Source organism: Notothenia rossii (assembly GCF_949606895.1).
Source record: "Notothenia rossii genome assembly, chromosome: 11".
NCBI classification, from domain to species: Eukaryota; Metazoa; Chordata; class Actinopteri; order Perciformes; family Nototheniidae; genus Notothenia; species Notothenia rossii.
The window spans coordinates 45477482-45497718 of NC_136910.1; the positions used below are offsets into that span (position 1 = coordinate 45477482).

A 20237-nucleotide genomic window follows, 5' to 3' on the forward strand; every position below is an offset into this window, starting at 1 on the left:
AGCGTAAAGGGTGGTTGTTGTGGACAAAGAAGTGAAAGAGGAAATTAATGTAGCGGTCTGTCCTCAGGTTTCTCTGTTGCTATTAGATAATAACCATTTGGCTTCCCACCATTAGTTTGTCCTTGGTTATAAAAAAGTTAGCACGGTATCCTGACATGCTATCATATGATATCACCGGCTTAGAGGTCTGTAGATATTTAAGCCTCTGTAATTGTGTGTCCTTTCCAGAATGATCTGTCACACTTGCGTGTATGTGTCTGATAATCCTGTATGTCTTTCTAAATGTTATTTAATTGTAGAACATGTGTTTCATTGTTTCATGACTATATCTGTCTAACCTGGTCAACACATCTAACTACACCACTACATAAATGTCTTGTCTGATCTTTCTGTCTTCTCCCCCCCCCCCCTCCCTAGCTTGAGGATTTTATAATTCTCTCCAGAGGAAAAGCGTCGCGTCTTGTAAGGAGCCACAGGTCAGAAACTCTACTCCTCTCCATCCCCCCTTTTTGCTGTGCAAAGCGACACTGAGCCGCTCAGGGGCCCGCATGCTTCAACACGAATGCTGCATGCTTCTCCAACCCCAACCCCCTCCCCCTGTTACAAACCCAGGGCTTTTCTGCTTTTTGTATTCCCTTTGCTTGACCACACCTGGGCAATCCACCTTTGATTTGATTCCGCTTGGCTTTGGTGCTTGTGGGGAAAAACGTTTTATACTTTTCCTTTTTACCAATCATTTTGTTGTTCTCCCTTACGCTGTGATTTGGTTTTCCTTCCCTTTAAGTTTTTTTCCTTTTTTCTTTTATGTCAGCTTTGAAATGAACTGATTTCTCATAACAGCTGTATTTGTTATATCTGTTGAAGATATGTGTGTACACGTGTGCAGCTGCCTGCTTCTAGTGTGGTTTTGGACTACTTTACTACCTTTGCTCTGCAATTGACTGATTGCTTAACACCTCCCTCAAAGAACGGTTGTCCAATCATAGCTAAGCAACCGTAACTAGCCATGACAGGCCTGTCTAGCTTTACATTTTCTCTAAATACCAAAGCAGTGTAAAAATGGCTCTAAACTCCAAAGCTTGCAGGGTTTCTTTCGTTATAATAGAACATTCATAAAAACAGTAGCAGTGTTCGTTTAAACTGTGTGTTTGTCTACGATGTTAGCATCTTGAGCTAACCAGCGCGCTATATTTGTTACCTTGATTAGCAAGGCGCTAAGGAGGCAATCTAATTTGAAGATTATAAGGTAATTATGTCGACTTAATAGTTTCAGTTACAAGAAGGCCTATGTGAAAGGATTGAATTCTTTAGTTAGTAACAGTGTAATAAGAGTGGTTTTGTTACTTCAAAATGGACCTTAACAGGACCCCAAGTTAAACTCTTACTTAGCAACAGTAACTTAGGGGAAGGGGTTTTGCAAAAGGTCAGCTGATGCCAACACTTGTGGCCCAGAAATCAAGATCTGCCTGTTATTTAATGGTGGATTTATATTTTTCAATGTATTTTGCTTATTTTGCTTATTTAGCTGCTTCAATCATTTTTATTAACACAGGGACAGAAGTGTGCCCTAAATCTGCCCCGCTAGATCACGAGTAAAACAGTGTGATAAGTGTCTAAAAGTGTCAGGCTGGGCTTTGTCTTGCTGGTTCCTCCCTGTGCTGTGAAGAAACGGTGAAATTAGTGTTTTATCTCCCGGTATGCCAAACCCAGGGGGACACACTGTTAGTGTTGTGGCAGCCTGTGGGCGATCGGGCCAGTTTTCACACAGCACTCCAAAGGAGGTTTTTGTCTCTGTCGGGCCAGAATTACCACCATGAAATCACTGCCTGTTGAAGACTCTGCAGAGAGGAAAGCAGAAGAGAAGAGAGTCCAGAAAGGAGAGGCAGTTTTTTGTTGTTGTGATATTTATCTTCTTTTAAATGTCCGCTGACTGGTGTTGCAACCTAGTAACTGTCATATGAAAGACCTTATTTAGTTACTTTTTATTCTTTAACCAGTGAATAAAAAAATCGGTGAAATGTTTGCAATTTGACCAAGACCAATATATATGTATATATACCGATATTTATATTCCATGTCAGTTAATTGAAAACCCAGACCAAGACATTTCTCCACAGCTGAAGACACCTGCCCTCGGCTATAGCTGGTAGAAAAACTAACCACCAATGTGACTACCATTCACTGACTCGGGACCGCTAGGCCTTCAGCTGGGGACCACAAGACCTTCAGCTGGGCTTTCACAGCTTCCCAAAATAGTCCACCATTATACGCCCCAAGGTCTGGCTGGCATCGCAGTAGCCTCAAGGAAACTACATCAAGTGAAAGGCTTATGACTTCACTGTGAGCGGTGGCTTCTATCTGACCTCAGGTTATATCAGTATTTACCCAGAAAACGTTTTTGTACTGGAGCGGTATCACCTATGTGCTCTCCTCCAATTTAGGAGCTGCTACCTTCCATGAATACATTTTGTAATTTGTTCAACTATTTTCTACATTGTGCGCATTATTGGTTATATTAGCATCTTGCAACGGAGACATAATTCTATATTGACAAAGGGAAAGGCCTGTATGAACTGAGGTAAAGCCTTAATGTGCTTCAAGAAACTGCTTACCTTGATGTCTGAAAACTAGTAGCCCCTCTAGATGATCCTAAAAGCACAAGCTCCTTGTTATTGTTATTACTCGGATTTCAATAGTACAACCTCCTCCTCTCTTTTCCTCCTTTTTGAAATAAAAGTCTCAGAGTGCATGGAGATTTACGTTTTCATTTTAGACTACAAAGGCACGTTCTGTACATGGCCGGGGAACACCACACAGCACTCCCTGTTTCTCTAGTTAGCGTACTTCACTTGCCTGTATGTTTATAGGGAAGTTTTCAGATCTTCTAGAGCCACGTGACGAGGGGAAAGGGCGTGTTGTTTTTAAAAAGCTTGCCATCGCCAGACTAAATATACCCTTTACTGGACCTGACCCCTCATTTGCCTTTGCTGTGGCCATTTAGGTCGACATGCTAGCTCAACAGGGGCCCTACAAGTAGTAATTATAGAGGAGGGTTTCCATTTAACATCCTCTGTATAGTGTTGCCTTAACACAGGCTCTTTTCCTCAATTTAGACACTGATGGATACCTACGTTTTAATTCTCCCTTCTTTATTTCAATAAGTAGTTTTCGTGTCCAGCCTGCATTAGAAGTGAGCACCATGTTCCCCTTGTCACCATTCAGCCCTAAATGCAGATGTGAATTAATGAGTGTTGTAAATCATGCTGTTTAATCCTTAATCTGGCTTTTTAAATGTTTTCCGCCCATCTGTCATCCAGTGGGCTCACCATGGATAACGCACGATGACTGCAGCATCAGCTGTTGCTCTTCAGATGATTTCTGTCTGTATGACAGTCAGCTGTGCAGAGCAGGTCACTCAGCTGCTCACTGGCTTTCAGATGACTTTATGCTAACATAATGTGGCCATGACAAGGTGGCTTTGCACTTTGACAATTGAAAGCTGATGTCTATCTTGAATGGATTCCAGATGGTTTACACATGGGCCGCAGCTGCAGGTTGAACTGTTGTCTTAATTCATCTGGACAGTTTGAGAAATCGAGTGGATGAGACTGTTCTTTAAAGTAAGGGGAAACTATTTTTTTTTAAAGCCTTTCAAGGGGAGCTGTGTGGAGTCTGATATATTGCTTACAGAAGTTGCTTGAGTCAGCATTGGTTTGTTTGGGAAGAAATGGGGGTTTTGAGTTAGAAAGACGTGAGGTTACCAGCCCCTCATTTCTGCTTGAGGCCAGAAGCTCGAGGCTTCTAGCATAGCTGCTTGAGTTGCATTATGAGTAATCTTGGCGTTTTGAATAGGAATCAGTATGCGTTGAATTAAAAAAAAAAAGCTGTCTTTGGTTCTGCTGTATTGATATTAATCTATTTTTTTAACTGTATATTGTAACCAAGACAATAATGTAGGAGTGAAGTGAGATTTTGCCCAGCGGCACAGACACCAGGGACAGGCTGTACTGTAGGCTTAATATTAGATGGAAGTGTTATAGCATGAAGTTGTGATGCCAGTGGCTCAGCCTAAACTGATCAAATATGAGGCCCCTGTTGTGAGTAGCCTACTTGAAATGTCAAAATCACTTAATCAGCCTGTGGGGAAAACAGAACCCACAACTCTGATGCAGCTGGCAGTATTTTAAGATGGGGGCTCGAACCCTGTCTGATGTTATAAGAGGCATTTGATGGCCGCAGTTGGTATTACCATGTAAACATGTGAGCGGGCTCAAGTCTCGGCCACATCTATAGCCAAACTACATTGAGCTGCAAATGACATTGGAGCAGACATCTGTCCCTGTGAGTGTGTGTCATCCTCTGTGGTCTCAGTATTTTGTTTCAAGTAAATGCTCTCTCGCTCACTCACTTTCTCATGCAGGCCCGGCTTTAAATAACCCCACAATACCCCTCGAGAATATAAGAGCAAGCCTTAGTGCTGTTGCAGAAAAAAGCACAGAACTTTGAGACACTCAAGCTCTCTTTTTTGCTACTGCAAAACAAACCAACATTATGTATAGTCTAAATAGTTTGTGCATGTGATTGCTACAGAGATGCAGTTTAATCTAGCTCCTGGATTTGATGTGCAGCAATATCCACCAACAGTCACATGATCATTACATTATTTCCAGTTATGTCATATGATATGATGAGTTTATTAGAACATCTTCAGAAAGCAAGCTCATTAGCATAAGCTGTCAGTGCTGTGTTATCAGCAATCCCACAGCTGGGTGGTGCTTTTCAGATAGACCACATACAACTAAGAACATTTGATATAGCTATCAGTTTATTGGAAACGGTTGGTTAAAATGAATACAGTAAATTCTATCACATCTTTTTTAGAAAATGTAATGACATTTAAATTGCGTTTGCATTTCACACCGCTTTTTCTGTTCTCTACTCTCGTTGATATACATGACCTGCAATGGGGACAGGTAGGGCTGCTCAATTCATCGTATTTTAATCGCAATTACGAGAATGGCTTTCAACGATTACAAAAACAACGTAATCAAAATAAAACGATTATTTTTTTATTATTACTTTTTTTTTTTTTTCAAATACATTTTTTTATTATTATTGGTTTTTCAGTTGAATTATACTTAAAGTTCAGGGTAATCGACTGTTAAAAACATACTGTTCAAAAAATGTTTCTCCAATAAATTGATGTTTTCAAAGTAAATGGATAATTGTTTTTAATAATCGTGATATCAATTATTGACCCAAATAATCAAGATTATGATTTTTGCCATAATCGAGCAGCCCTAGGGACAGGTCTACCTTTTTTTAATAAAAACCTGTCGAGATGGGAAGCAGCAACCTCACACCAGCAGATGTTTTTTCATAGGAATATGAACAACTTTGAGCAACATTTAGTGGGCAGCTCAGCATGGAAATGTCATACTGAACTGCCAAAAAAAGACATTCTTTCCACAAAAGGAAGTACTTTTTCCCATTACTTAAGTTTGTTTGTACGTGGTCAGGCCCTTTAGTTCAGATGGAGCAGAAAACAAAATGAGTAGCAGCCTCTTTGGCGCGCTGCAGCAAAAGGAAGAAGAGCAACCCTGTGCATTGATGCTGATGATGAGTACATGGAAAAGCGAGCCAGTGAGGGGTTGGAGTTGTTGGCAGGCGCTGAATGTCCAACTCCTTCACTTCACCCTCCATCACCCTCTGTGTCCTCGCCCTACTCTCCGCTCACAGGATATGGAGCTTCTTCTTCTGCACTCTGCATTGGAAATGAGATGGCAAGTGATGGAGATGTGGTTTAATGTGACGAGTCATGCTTACATTTCATCAGGGAATTGAATGATATTTGAGTCAGATACAGCTGCTTTTGTTTATACAGCTTTAGTTCAGTTTAACTTTTTCCTTAAATGCCCTTTCCTTTTCAGCATTTAGTACTTTCCCCCAACAAATCAAATGACTATCGGGACGTGTTCAGACCGACTTGAATCCTCCATTCAATTGAATTAAGCTGGTCCGTCGACGCAGCTGGGGTGCCAATCCCCATTTAAGCCCGATTTATGGTCAACACAGGGGGTTATGAGAGTTTAAGGCTACACTAGGTTTTGAATTGTATCTTCAGTGTCAGATTTCTCCCGTTGGTAGCACTGTTGCAACCCTAAATGCATTCATCTCTAGCACATATCATGTTTTACTACAAGTTCTGCCTTGTTTCAAGACTTTTTCTGTTTGTTTCACTGAGCGGAAGAGCTGCTGGTGAGCACTGAGAATAATTTGCTAGATTTACTCAAAAAAAAGATGATGATGATGTTGATGATGATGATGGGGGATTTTATTCCAACTCGCTTCATGTCTGAACCCTCACCGATTTCCACCGCATTCAGATAAGAGAGCAGAGAGAAGAGAAAACCCCAGGCACATGCTTACCACTCACACTTCCTGCAGTCACCACAGAGTATTCAGAAGGCGCCATAAATCCGATCTGTAGTTTCATGTATAGAGATGTAGAGAGATCGCTCTTCTTTGCATCATGGGCCCGAACACATGGTTGGAATGAAACGTTTTGCTATAACGCATAGTGGAGAGAAATTGTCAGATGCACAGATCTCGCTGTAGTCATCCGTTAAGTTTTCATGCCGCCTCAGTGCATGACATTGCCCTGTGGGCCATCTAAGCTAATTTACAGATGGCCCTGAGCCCAATAGAGATTGCCCTGAAAAATGCGCGCGGACGAAATGACGCACGAAGGGTTTGGGGGGCCTCCCCCTAGAACATTTAGATTTTTGCAGGTCTTAGATGCTGTCTGGTGCATTCTATAGACTGAATTATAAGATGAACCACCACAATATTACAATTTCAATTGTATTCTTCATTTCACTTGTTTGTGTTTGCTCGCTTGCATGCCCTGCATAGCTATAATAAATACTTAAGTTGTTTGTCAAGACACTTTCCATCTGATGAAGGGAAATGCCTTCCCCAGATGTAAAAAAGTAGAAAACATTACATGCAGCTATAACTGCCAAAACAAACATTATTTACGCTATTATGGCCCCTGTTAAAAATGTTTGTAATGTTATCTACTGTAAGTTGGTCGAAGGAATGCCTCCTCATCCAGAAGCTGACCGAGCAGACCCGAGCAGCCGAGTGCATCCGCGAAGCACACACAATGGCGACGTCAGAGTTCCCGTTAGCAAGCAAATCTAAATCTCTTCGGTCAAAATGTCCGGTCAAAATAATTTTCCTTTGCGCAATACCGCTTCAGTTGCGCCACTTATGTGACAGACAAGAAGAGTATGTGACAGACAAGAGTAGTCCATTCTAATGTGTAACACTTAATGTGGAGAAAGAGATGTGCTGTGTGGGTTGATTGTGCGTTGATCTGTTGGTAATGCCTCGGGGTTCCGGTAGGCATGTAAAAAAATGCATAATGCTCCGCTATACTTTGTGGCCTCACCCGGTTGCATAGCAACACTTATTGTTTAGGTCACGGTGTCTTTTAATAAGCAGGTAGTCATATCATTAGCTAGAACTAGCTGATGATATGATCGATATGGACATAAACGCGAGTGAAGTCTAATCTGACGGGAGAGAGAGATCAGCTGCTGCTGACGAGTCGACACGCAGCTCTGCATGATCACATGCAGCGGTGAGCGGACAAAACACACACTTCAGGTTAGAATATCACACGTAGCTATTTTAATCACCTCTCAAACTACCTAAACTAGTTATAGATATGTTTAGTTTTACTGTCGGGTCACTCTTTACTGGATCCGCGAGCTGCATGATACTGGTATAATAGATTGCCCGATCGGGCAACCAGCAGGTGAGGCTTCATGGCCCGAGCTAAATACTAGATGGCCCCGGGCCATCGGGCAGTCCTTAATATCGTGCCCTGCGCCTGTAAATTTGACTTTTTATCAGCACTTTATCTGCACCCAGCAGAGGGAAGTTTTCCTTTAGGGTGTTCTCCATTTTTTATCACAACGCTACGAATCCTTCTTGTACACTGGGTGGCCTTTAAACAAAGATTATTTTCAGTGAAAGTGCCACTCTGTATCTCGTATCTGTTTGTCCTTTACAAGGACACTCCTCTGCCTTGAGTTAGAAGTTCAAATATCCTCTTTTCCCTTGCTATATTTAAAAAACAGATGAGTTATTAGGGAGTGTTGTTGTGGTTTACCTCCTCTGTAAACCAGCAGTCATTGTGGTCATGCTTACTTAGCTGACGGTGTGTGCCAAAGGGAAAAACAATAAGCGAGTAGCTGCGAAACCCCCCACCCACCCACCCAGTGTTATAATGTGATTATACAGTGATTTATTATAATGACCGGCTACAATCCAAATGAAATGGTTGTCACATCCCTATTTGATTTATTTGCTGCGTAGTCATGAAATGCTTTTCCAGTTGAAGTTTTTTCTCTCGCTTAGACTTTCTAACCCAGTCACAGTTCTTGTGCACAGATAGGCAGAGCTCCAGTCCCCCCCCCCCCCCCCCCCCCCCCCCCTCCTCTGTCCTCAGTGTGAAGCCTGCCAAGGTCTGTGCCCAGCTAACAGCACAGTGCTGGGAACCCCAAGGCCCCGAGCAGGTGTCAACCTCCCTGCTCCGCCAAAGGAGCTGAGAGAGCAAAACAAAGGGCTCAAAGAGACCTGCCAGCATGGTTACCGTCTTAAATATCCCAGGCCAGTGTGGCCACTCCTCTAAATCTCTCAGCAGCGTAGGGTAGCTGCCAGTCTGCTCTTTCTGCTACTGTAACCCGGCCCCTCTGAGGGGTATGAAGCTTTTTTTAAGCTTTGTCCTTAATGGAGCTCGGAGTGGTAAGATTGATGGAGGGCGTCAGAAGTGCACATATGGTCTAGTTTGAGGCTTTTATTTATGCAGCGTGCAGTCGGACTGGTGGCCAAAACAGAGGAATGTTGTCAGTCTGGGGTTTTCATCACAGATTCAGTATTGTTATCTCATCTGTCGCACTGGGGCTGCCCCTTTCTCTCTCCCCGTCTCTGTTTAACAGTTTCCGCCGCCGTCATCAGACAGATTTATGGATCATCTTTATGGGATTCATCAGGATCTCATGGGCTTGTGCGAACTTTGAGAACGCAGGCATGGCTCAGGGCTAAGCTGTCCTGGCATTTAGATTGGCAACACTGTAAAAGAACTGGATGAGAGGGCGACGTGATGCCTTTCTCTCTCTCTCTCTCTCTCTCTGTTCATTGTTGCCTACCTCTACAGTGATGATGTGGATGTGATGGGGGTGGAGTGGAGGCTACCCTCATCTTCAGTAAACAATGGGTCCTTGTGTGTTTGACCCCCTCTTTAGCAGAGTGGAGTCCACGGCTCGGGCTGAAGCCGGGATGGAATTCCATCTTTGCCAGATTTACTCGGTGGAAGCCCTCACAGAAAACCCAACAATCGCAGTGTTAGCGGGGTCATACCTCCTGGGCAATTTGTTCTTATTTACAACCACATCAATAATCAATTATCATTCCCCCCCATTCTCTCTAGCTGTGGCGACCCTCATTGATTGTCTGTACCCCTCGGATGGTAACTGATTACTAACCTATATTTGAGTGGGATGATCCACAATTGTGCTACTAGGTCAATAAAAGATGGTTGACAATGATTTATTTGTTCTATATTGGTATCCTTTGTTCTGGAATTTGGTTTATAAAAATGTAAAATGAGGACAAATGACCTGATCAAGTAGTAAAAACACTTTCTTTGTACAATCAAGTGTTTATCATTTTTATTCACCACGTCTTCTCTACTTGTAACTTTGATGGAGTTGGTTCTTGTACGGCTTTCGTTATCTCAATCCTCGTCTTACAAGACATCCGATAACCTTTCATCCGCTACTGGGCATGACCGGCCCACACATTTTGCGGAGCAGTGCTGCGGGCCGGGTATTTAGTTTTCTTTTGAGCACGGTGTGGAAAACCAGAATTACCTGCTTTGTGTCAGATCACTTTACTTCCTCTGAGAACTGCTTCAACCACCTGATCAGCCAGACTCGCCTCCCATCTATTAATACAGCATTGTCCTTCAGAGTCTTCTCTTTTACTTTAAAGCAGACTTCCTCTATGTTAAACAAGAGAGCATTTAAGGCACAAAGCGGAAGTTTTGCTGACGTGTCCCACACGGCTGCTTTCACGTGATTGGATCAAAAGACAGGAAGCACTTGAGCCTTACAATTGAATTATGTCAGTAATCACTTTCTGAGTTAATACCATTTTAGTATTGATGATATTTACAGAGGGAAAGAAGGCGATCAATCCATCAGTCGAGGGAATTTGGTTGAGGGCATGAAGGTTGACCCCAAAGATTACATTGCATGTGCCCTGGTTTGCAGTAAATTTAGCAAACATTGCACAAATTACAATCAGGATTGAGAACAGATTTAGAGATTTATTTTCATATTTTACTTAAGCTTTAAAGAATGAGAATGTATTCCCCCCCCAGCTTTTCTGCTGACCTAAAACAGGAGACTTGGAATATGGTTTTAGACAAAATGAGTGATTTAAAGCCTTAAGAAATGTTATTAGTTAATGTTGCTGAATCGGCTATATTAGCATTTCCAGATACAACCACCAGTGTCTCCTAAATGTTATTTTAAGAGATATCACATTGCTTTCTATGTTATAATATTTCATGACGGCAGCCGTTGCAAAACAAAAAGTACCGTTTTTACATTTTATTATATCCCTTCTTTGCATTGAAGAAAACAGCACTGCCTTGCACTTAGAAAATGAAACATGACAACTCGAGGCTTTATTCAATATAAAAACACCAGGTGGGTCTGGATAAGTTCAACACAAATGGAACAGGGCAGCCTAATGGAGTCCTTATCAGGCACATCCTGAAGTAAATATGCCAGGAGAGAGCTGTTAAAAGGCAGAAAGATCACAATGCTCCACAAAGTAGATAAATGAAAAACGACACCTTCATCGGATAAAAGCTGATAGCTACCAGGAATGCTGTCATCCTCATCGACATTGTCGTCATCGTCATCCGAGGCAAACGGACACACCTATCACTGTGTCTCTACAATAGTGCAGTGCAAAAATAATGCTTCTTTTAAAAAGGGGGATTTTCTTAAGTTGTTGCACATGCCAACAGTCAGCTGAAGTGTCATACAGTGATCACGCACCACATTGAATGAGTATAGCTTCTGTTGAGCGCTGGTGTTTTTCTGCTAATATAAATCGTGTTACTTCAGGACCATGTCATGTGCTGCTGCCCCTCCCCCCCGGTTCCCCCCCTCTCTGCCCCCGGTCTGATTCTTCATTCGGAAGGAACTTCACATCCATCTGTTTTCCCGCTTTGTTATTTAACACCTCTGAAATGGTTCCAAGTTCCTAAAGCAACCAGTGGTTTATTAAAGAGCCTTGAGGTGGACACTGGATTGAAAGTAGGAAAAGTTTAAATTTCAAACTTGATTCTGAACACTGGAGCGTTTACTTCCTTTTTTTTATTTGCGGTGTGTTAAACAATGCGACGGCTGATCATGAACATGGACAAGCACATTATTAGCATTAGTTCCTACAATGACATGGCTTCTGCACACCACACTATCTGCTTAGAAAACCATTACAAATAAAGTTCAATAAACACGCATATAGTTTTCCTGTTTGTTCACAACAGCATACCTAAATCTAAAGATTATTTTGATTATCACCTAATTTACAGATAATTTTTTACGATGAATTCATTAATCCTTTAGTCTATTTAATGTCAAAAATCACTTCTTGAACTCTACCATCACAATTCTTCAATCCAAAACCTAAAGATACTTAACTGTCATAAAAGATATCTTTGAACTGTTGGTTTATTTGATTGAAAAGTCACTAAAGCAATTCATTTTCTTTTCAAATTGAACAATCAACTTATTTTTGCAGCTTTACTAAACATCTGTCATTTCTTTTTCTTTTTCTTATTATCATTATGGTTATTTTACCCATCTACACATTCATGTGATACATTCTTTTATTGTGAGAACTTTTTTCAATGGTTCAGTTTCTGTCCAACATATCTTCTTTCATTGATTATATTCAAATGCGTGTGACGTGCTTTACTAACGATACCAAAGGAGATGAATCAGTCCTGCCATCTTTCAGTTTGAGGGAAGTAGATTTGATGCCGCCCCTTTTTGTAGCGTCTGTGCTGCATGATAAGATCAGCCTGTGAGGAACTGGTTCATTTCTAAATTCTTGTAAAATATCTTTTTATGTGGCCGAGTTTTTACTGTGTTGCTATTATTTTGTTTGTGTTGCAGAGGAAACTTCACAGTTCCGAAGTTATCAGAGTCTAACATGGGATTCGGCGTGCTGGGAGTGTTCCTGGGGCTTCTCCTCGAGGTCTCCACGCATGGACCCAACGCTGTGCCTCGAACCTCCTGGAGACACCAAGGTAAGCCTTAAAAACATTTAAATATACACGTTATATTGATAAGAAGTGTAACCGTTCTGAATGATTAAACAGATGAAGTGCTACATGATGGAAACTGAATATTTGCAGTTTTGATAACTTAGTTTAGATTCAACTTTCTTGTCATTGCACAGAGTACAAGTATTAAGACAAGACAATTCCGTTTTCATTCATTATGTTTAAGTGCCAGACATGTTGCTGATAAAAGTATACCAAAAATAATAGAGAAAAAACATAAATGCAATAAAGACATCAGTTTTGGCTCTGGTATCTTTTAAATGGCGGTTTGTTTTATGTTGCTTCTCTAATTAATACATTATTTGTATTAACTTATCAAATATATATCATGAATGTATTTTTTATTCATAAAGGTTTTTCTGTCTTTACAGTTAAATGCATCTGTACAAATGCAAACCACTTCTGGTAAATGTTCTTTTGAAACCCCTCTGATCATTCAAATTGAAACTTAGCTTGAGTCATCGAGAGTCTACAGGCGCTACATTTGGGAAGCAATACTTGTCATTCTGAGATTGTATTTTATTATTCACACACTATTTAAACAAGAAACAGGAGATGTTGATGCTAAGTTAATTAGCTCCACTAGCACTGCATGGAGAGCCAAGCATTCAGACTGTTAAGACATATCTGTGAGAACTCTTTCATCTAAAAGGTCACACCGAATATTTAGAGGACACCTGATCTATTAAATGTATCTTAGATAAACCTCAGTCTCACCACAAGTCTCAAGTTGTAGCATTTAGGCGTCAGGGAGGAAGTTCTGTTTGCATACTGTCGTTTACATAAATAGCCTCAGAGACTGAGAACCAGTACAGCTCATCCTTTTAATAAAGTTTCTCCGCTCACCGTGGCACAGTCACCGTTTCATTCAGTCAGTGGTTGGGGGGGGGTTTGCTTCCATCATCCTGGTGTTAATGTCCAGGCACCTGCAACCCGAAGCCACTTGCACCTGGCACAACCGAACAGAGCCAGACACAAGCGCTCCGCTGGGCTTGTCATCAATCACAACACTGAGTCTAAAGAGAGATACATGTGTCTCACTGAGAGAGGCAGGAACACGTTTACAACATCTAGTTTTAAGGACTCAGGATCCACAGTAATCAAAACTGGTGTATAGTGGATTTATCTCCAGACTACATACGTCACCTTTGTTTACATTGTTTTACTCCTAATACACTTAAAGGGACAGTTACCCCCAAATATGTCTGCTTTCTCTCCAACGTAATAGGTCGAGATGGAGCTTGGCTTGCACAAAGCAGCAAAAAAAACATTGGAAATAAAATAACATTGTTTTTTGTTCCTGAAAACATGACAGGGTAACTGAAGACAATCCATAGATCTGGTTGTGAGCAGTTTAATAGACAAACTAATTTCCTTCGACCAAGCTAACCCTGCAAATGGTATCACCTCGCAGAAAGAAGCCTAATTCTCCATATGGACTCCTAGGTTATCGGGCGTGAGATGAAAACATTAGTGGTGTCCTTCAAAGCAGAATTGTAAATCTATCTATCTTGTTAAATAGTCTGAGAAGATGCACGCTTCCTTATGATACATTTAGCGGTTGTAGTTCTGTAGAAAGCAAACCATTCCTACATGTAACAAAACTATTTGTGGATTATCTTCAGTAAATGGGTCAATGATATGAATGTTAAAGTAATGCAATGTAATGTTTGTGCTCAGATTTAGATCTGATGGAGTTTTCTGAGCCGGGGATCTTCAACTACTCTACGCTGTTGCTGAGCGAGAAAAGAGACGCGCTGTATGTGGGAGCGCGGGAGGCCATCTTTGAGCTCAGCAAGAAGAATGTGACGGTTAAAAACAACAAGGTAACAACATGGATGGTATATGTGACAACAGAAGGAACACAAATTGTAACATTTCTAATTCTTATTTTCTTTTTTCACACTTCAAGGTCGAGTGGACAGTTGCAGAAAACCCCATGGTGATGTGCACTTTAAAAGGAAAATCAAAAGAGGTTAGTTCAAATATCTTCATGTTATTTTATTAGGGAGTCAGAACAGTATAGTCAAGTGTTATACGTTCACAGTTTACAATCAAACATCTGTGTTTTCATTTTATTTCGCCTAAACTTTGCCTTTCAGAAGGATTGTCTAAACTACATTCGAGTTCTGCAAGTCGTAGACGATGAGCGGCTGTATGTCTGCGGAACGCACGCCTTTCAACCTCAGTGTGATTACTTGGTAGGTTACCGCTCATCGACATAAATAAACATGTGTTTGTTTCACAAATCTGCAGCGACCTTTAACGGCCCGTCCACACTACAGCTTCGACAGCTTCAAAAACGGTTTCCAACGCGTCTGCCCATTCACTTTGAATGGGGTGACGTCACGTTGCCTCGCTTTTCGCCAAACTGAATTGTGGGTAGCAGAGCGGAGCTTTCCTGGCGTTTCAGGCTGCAAAAGTTGAACAATGTTCAACTTCTGAAGCCGGAGACGCCGGAGTAGCCAGCGTCAGCCAATCAAATCCCGTTTATGCAAATCTGACAGTTCAAGCGCTAGCCAATCAAACCGCGTGCAAGCTGGGAGAGCCAGACCGCAGTTCATTTCCTCATATTCCAAACGAAAAATTACGGTACCAAATCAAACGGTTCTTTACGACCAGAACTATTTACTGGGATACAAACCGGAGGAACCAGGCATGGAGGGAGGTGGCAGAGACAGTGGGTGAAACTGGTAGGTTTTCGCCTGTTTGGGGAGTTTATATATATATTGCTCGCATAAAATCCCCGGGGTTTTTTGCTTTGTATGCCGGGGGCGGGACATTCATGTGATTGGTTGTTGGTCGCGGTGCTCGAATAAAATCCCCAAGCTTCAGACATGCCCAGCTCCAAGCTTTTTTTTTAAGCTATAGTCTGGACGGGCCGTAACTGTATCTGAAACTTTCAGAACCTCGCTGACTTCTCGTTGGACCGTCAACCTGAAGACGGCCGGGGGAAGTGCTCCTTTGACCCTTCACAAAGCTTTACTACCGTCATGGTTGGTGAGTTGGAGCCACTTGTATGTCATTTCACGAAGAGCTCTGATGGTGTAAAGTGCATTACAATCCCCAATAATCTCTTGTTTTCTGGAAGGCAAAACGGACTAGCTGAACACATGTTTTGTTTGTTTTTTTTCCCTGTTTTCATCAGATGGAGAGCTGTACTCAGGGACAGCTTATAACTTCTTAGGCAGCGAACCCATTATGTCCAGATACTCTCCGTCCCAGTCCCTGCTTAGGACAGAGTACTCCACATCATGGCTCAACGGTGAGTTGGGACAATATGTAAGAAGTAAATGAATGTAATAAGAAAATAGTGTGTGGTAAAGATATCCTAAACTCAAATGTGCCTGATCATAATCTAATCCCTTTGAGCGTTTCCCTGACATAAGAGTTTTAATATGTGTACAAATATTTGTTTGCTTTAATGCTGACGTTGACAAAATACGCAGATTTGCTCTGACGCTAACACATCTGTTAATCTGTCCTTGCTTTTTCACATTGGCAATGAGCAGAGTATACACATTCGATAGCAGTTTATCATGTTCAGCCTGTGTTGATGGTCACTTTCACCTATTCAAATGATGAAACCTCGTCTGCAGCAGCTCATGTCATATCACCCGTCGCTAATTAGTGTTCATTCTGTGAGTAACTTGATATCAAGCAAAAATGTAATTATTTAAATTGTTAATAATAATAATCCATTACATTTATAAAGCACTTTTCCTGGTGCTCAAAGCGCTTACAAGCAAGTAAAACAAAAGAACAAAAGTAGAAAGTGCTAAGCTAGGAGGAATAAGGGCAAGGGGTTAGTTGATTATTATTATTATTATTATTATGCGTTAAAGATACTCCACTCTAACACTGTGCAAGTGGACTAACTGATACGCCTTCTCATCATCTTCTCACGTCACGTCAGTTTCAGGAGTTGAATTCTCAGTTCTTATCATCTATAATTTGAGTTTATAAACATCATATTTTGAACCTTTTGACTTCCAGTGCTTGGCTCTTTCTTTAAGAGCATCAGGACTAGAAACACAGGCTTTCATTTGAATGTGTCATACATCATTTAATCAACAAATCCGACACTGTACCCAATACAAAGGAATTACGGACAACCCGTAGTGTCTTCGTTTGGCCGTTTCTAAATGTGTTTTTGAATGTTTCTGTTGTTTTATGTTTAATAGCACCCACGAGGAGCAGGAATCAATCAGATCAATCTCTTCCTATATATTCCCTTTCACCAATACCCTTCTCTCAACTCTCTGTTTTCCTCTCAGAGCCAAGTTTTGTTTTTGCTGATGTGATCAGTGAAGGGAGTAACAGAGTGGATGGCGAGGACGATAAAATCTACTACTTCTTCACCGAGGTGTCAGTGGAGTACGAATTCTTTGGCAAGCTGCTCATCCCCAGGGTGGCCCGCGTCTGTAAGGTCAGTGCACGTCATCATGTACCATCTGCACATACCTCTTATCCCTCTCCTCCTGCTGTCTGTGTGTGCATGCTGTCTTTGTTTACATCCCTCTTTCACACTAACCTGAGCTCATATCATGGTTCAAATCATCCACAGTTAGTAAGTCATATTTATCGAGTCATGCACATACAAGTGCCCAGCCCACAGGATCTAAAAGACCCTAAAATACTCTTCATTTATTTTGAATTTTTATAAAAAGATCTTTTGTACTTTCCCAAATGTAAAATCTACCGGCTTCTACAGCTGATTGTAGGAACCCGAAAATACATTTCACAAAGAGATCCTTTTGTATCAACAAACCAGCAGGAACATTTTAAGATGGAAAAACAAATGGATAAAAAAACTATTCTGATCCCTCTGATGTTTTTAGTGAGCAGCTGTTCAGGCATATTTAAGTCTGTTATTACTGATGTTTCGAGGTTTCCATCCCAATTCACCACTGATGGCCAACGCTGTCGTGAATTCCCAGAAATGATCAGAAAGTAATAAACTTTGATTTAATTTGTATGTTCCCGTAAAAGCCAGAAGCATAATTCAAAACAGGACACAGCAGTTGTTATAATGATGTCACTTTAATGAACTGTACACACACACAAGGATGTCTGTTGCTTTCAAAGAGGGAGAACAAATACACTTTTAATGAAGATATTGTTTAAAAATGTAAAATGACTAAGCAAAAAAGCGCTTTTTTACTGAGTAATAACTGAAGACCCAATATTTTGAGACATGTTCCCCCCCATTCCCAGTGGAAATGACGCCCTTCTCTCACTCTTCTCGTCCCTTTTCCCTCGTCCTTCTGCCTCTCTCCTCACCGCCTAACGTGCTGATAAACCCTCTCTTCCACAGGGTGACCTCGGGGGGCAGCGCACTTTGCAGAAAAAATGGACGTCCTTCCTGAAAGCCAAGCTGGTGTGCTCCATGCCTGAGCTCAACTTTGTTTTCAACGTAGTACATGATGTGTTCATCCTGAAGGGCGCCGACTGGAAGGACACCGTCATCTACGGGGTGTTCACGTCCCAGTGGTCAGTGATTTGAAGAAGTTGATATTTGAACACAATGCAGGTCATAAATTCACTTCTTCTCTTTCCTCCCCCTCTTCTCTTCCGACTCAATCATCATGCTCGTGCCTCAGGGGTAACGTGGGCCTGTCAGCAGTGTGTGCTTACAACATGACAGCTGTGGAAGACGTCTTCTCCAAGGGCAAGTACATGCAGAAGGTCACAGTGGAGCAGTCCCACACCAAGTGGGTCCGGTACAACGGCATCACTCCCACCCCACGTCCTGGAGCAGTGAGTACCTTTTTTACAAAGCCTCAATAATAAAGATTGTATTTAGTTTTGTGTAATGCAGTCCTGGGCCAAGAATGCTTTCTGCTTTGATGAAACAGACGTGAAATGGTTTATTCCACTTTGGTGCAAATCTCTCTGCCTTTCTCCTCCAGTGTATTAACAACCTGATGCGACACCAGAACATCAGCAGCTCTCTCCACCTGCCGGACAAGACCCTTCAGTTTGTGAAGGACCACCCCCTGCTGGAGGACCCCGTCCTGCCCATCGGCAACGGGCCTCGCCTCATCACCAAAGACGTCAACTACACCCAAATCGTTGTGGAAAGGGTCCCCGCGCTCGACGGAAAGATTTACGACGTCATGTTCACTGGAACTGGTAGGAACATACAAGTAAACCATTTGAGATTGTTCAATGTTATCCTGATGTGGTTTATTAACCCCTAATGTCCACTTTTTATTTTATGTACGCATGTGCTGATACAATGCATCAGCGCTATATTTGTTTGATACTGTATTTATTGATTGCATACTAAAGCTCTTCCTCAATCACAACTAGTCCATTCCAGTTTAGATTTGATTTAACGAAACCGAGTAGGTAAAGTCGGTGCCTACTGATTATTGAGTAGCAGTCCTTTGTTTCAAAGCTGCTAATATCTGACTTGTTCTTCAACTAAATGACATTGTTCCATTCTCGTCTCTAGATAAGGGAATCCTGCACAAGTCAGTGGTGTATGAAGGAGAGGTGCATATCGTGGAGGAGATCCAGCTCCTGAAGAACGCCGAGTCCATCAAGAACCTGCTGCTGTCCTCTGAGGTCAGTGACGCCTCTGTAACGCTTACTCACTAAACAAAGAGAATTTGTAGCTCCAGAATTAGAAAATGGGTTTTAAGCATACACCTAGGACCTCTGCCTGTCAAGGTGCTCTGTGTTGGTTTAATATCCTCAGAGGCCAGTTATTAGGCCCACTAAGTTAAAACAAATGGAGTCTAATGCAACAGTTTTGCATCATAACCAATGAAAGTTATAGTATTACATTTTTTAGATGGTTTGGTTTTATGAGAATTTGAGGATGTAGCGTATGGTGCAGAGTCAGACAGGTGGTCTCATTGTTGCCCTCACTCAAAGTGTCAGTTTTTTGCATGTTAATCTTCTGTGAGAAAAGTCACGACAGGAAGTTACAAAGTAGATGGCATCACTTTCAAATGCAAAACCATCAGTTCTCCAAACCAGATGAGACTGTGCGCTTCTCGTTGCTGTGGTGTGTTTGTGGTTGTCTGGAGATTGCATTACACTTTTTGCAGACAGCAGTTCTGCATTTTGGGTGGCACAGGGGTTTGACAAACTGTACACCAAAGGTCCCAATCCAGGAGTAAAACCAGTTATGTTTTCTGCTAGTAAAACTCCAATTATGCTTTTATAAAAAGTTCAAGTGATTTGTAAACTTTTTGTGGTTAAATGTTAAAGGGGCCTTTTTTCTGGACATTCCAAGTGATCTAGTGTGTGTCTTATGTTGTGCGCTCTTTCTTTGACATATTTACGTGAACAGCCGTGTGCTTCTCCACAGACGCGGTCTCTGTACGCTGGCTCAGACTCCGGTGTGGTTCAGTCCCCCACAGCCTTCTGCGACCGGTACCGGTCCTGCGCGGACTGCGTCCTGGCCCGGGACCCTTACTGTGCCTGGGACCCTCACACTGCTGCCTGTGTCAATATCCTCGATGCCTCCAGCCAACGGCCTAGGTAATCCTTTTCCTACATACCGGTACTCCTCTCATGCATTATTACACAACGCACACTCCATCTAGTTTGACTTGATTTACCGTCACAGTCTAGATAGTTCCTCATTTCAGTGTTGGCATGTTTTAGATGCCATGATTATAATGCTTGTTTGTTTTTTCAGAAGTCTAATCCAGAGCCTGAAAGGTGACGCAGACAAGTGTCCTTCAGGTAGGGTTCAACATTCTCATATCACAAGCTTTATAACACAAACAGTCAGGGTAAAACAATCTGTTAATTATCATAATAGAATAACTTGAAGGTG

The 20237-nt window shown here is 41.8% G+C and overlaps 1 protein-coding gene across 8 annotated transcripts in view; it reads left to right on the plus strand.

Annotated features, from left to right (window-relative positions):
* Nucleotides 1-20237, plus strand: part of sema4d (sema domain, immunoglobulin domain (Ig), transmembrane domain (TM) and short cytoplasmic domain, (semaphorin) 4D) — a 40436-nt gene that overhangs the window by 14348 nt on the left and 5851 nt on the right. For 7 of the 8 annotated variants that reach the window (XM_079659532.1, XM_079659533.1, XM_079659529.1 and 4 more), the window contains 13 exons: nt 12270-12403; nt 14120-14265; nt 14352-14414; nt 14542-14640; nt 15346-15439; nt 15588-15704; nt 16717-16868; nt 17757-17932; nt 18043-18199; nt 18352-18574; nt 18900-19012; nt 19764-19936; nt 20097-20143. In XM_079659532.1, coding sequence (XP_079515658.1) covers nt 12270-12403; nt 14120-14265; nt 14352-14414; nt 14542-14640; nt 15346-15439; nt 15588-15704; nt 16717-16868; nt 17757-17932; nt 18043-18199; nt 18352-18574; nt 18900-19012; nt 19764-19936; nt 20097-20143 — 1694 coding nt within the window. Of the gene's footprint in view, nt 1-417; nt 477-12269; nt 12404-14119; nt 14266-14351; nt 14415-14541; nt 14641-15345; nt 15440-15587; nt 15705-16716; nt 16869-17756; nt 17933-18042; nt 18200-18351; nt 18575-18899; nt 19013-19763; nt 19937-20096; nt 20144-20237 lie in introns of all 8 variants that reach the window. The other variant, XM_079659531.1, reaches the window with a different exon arrangement.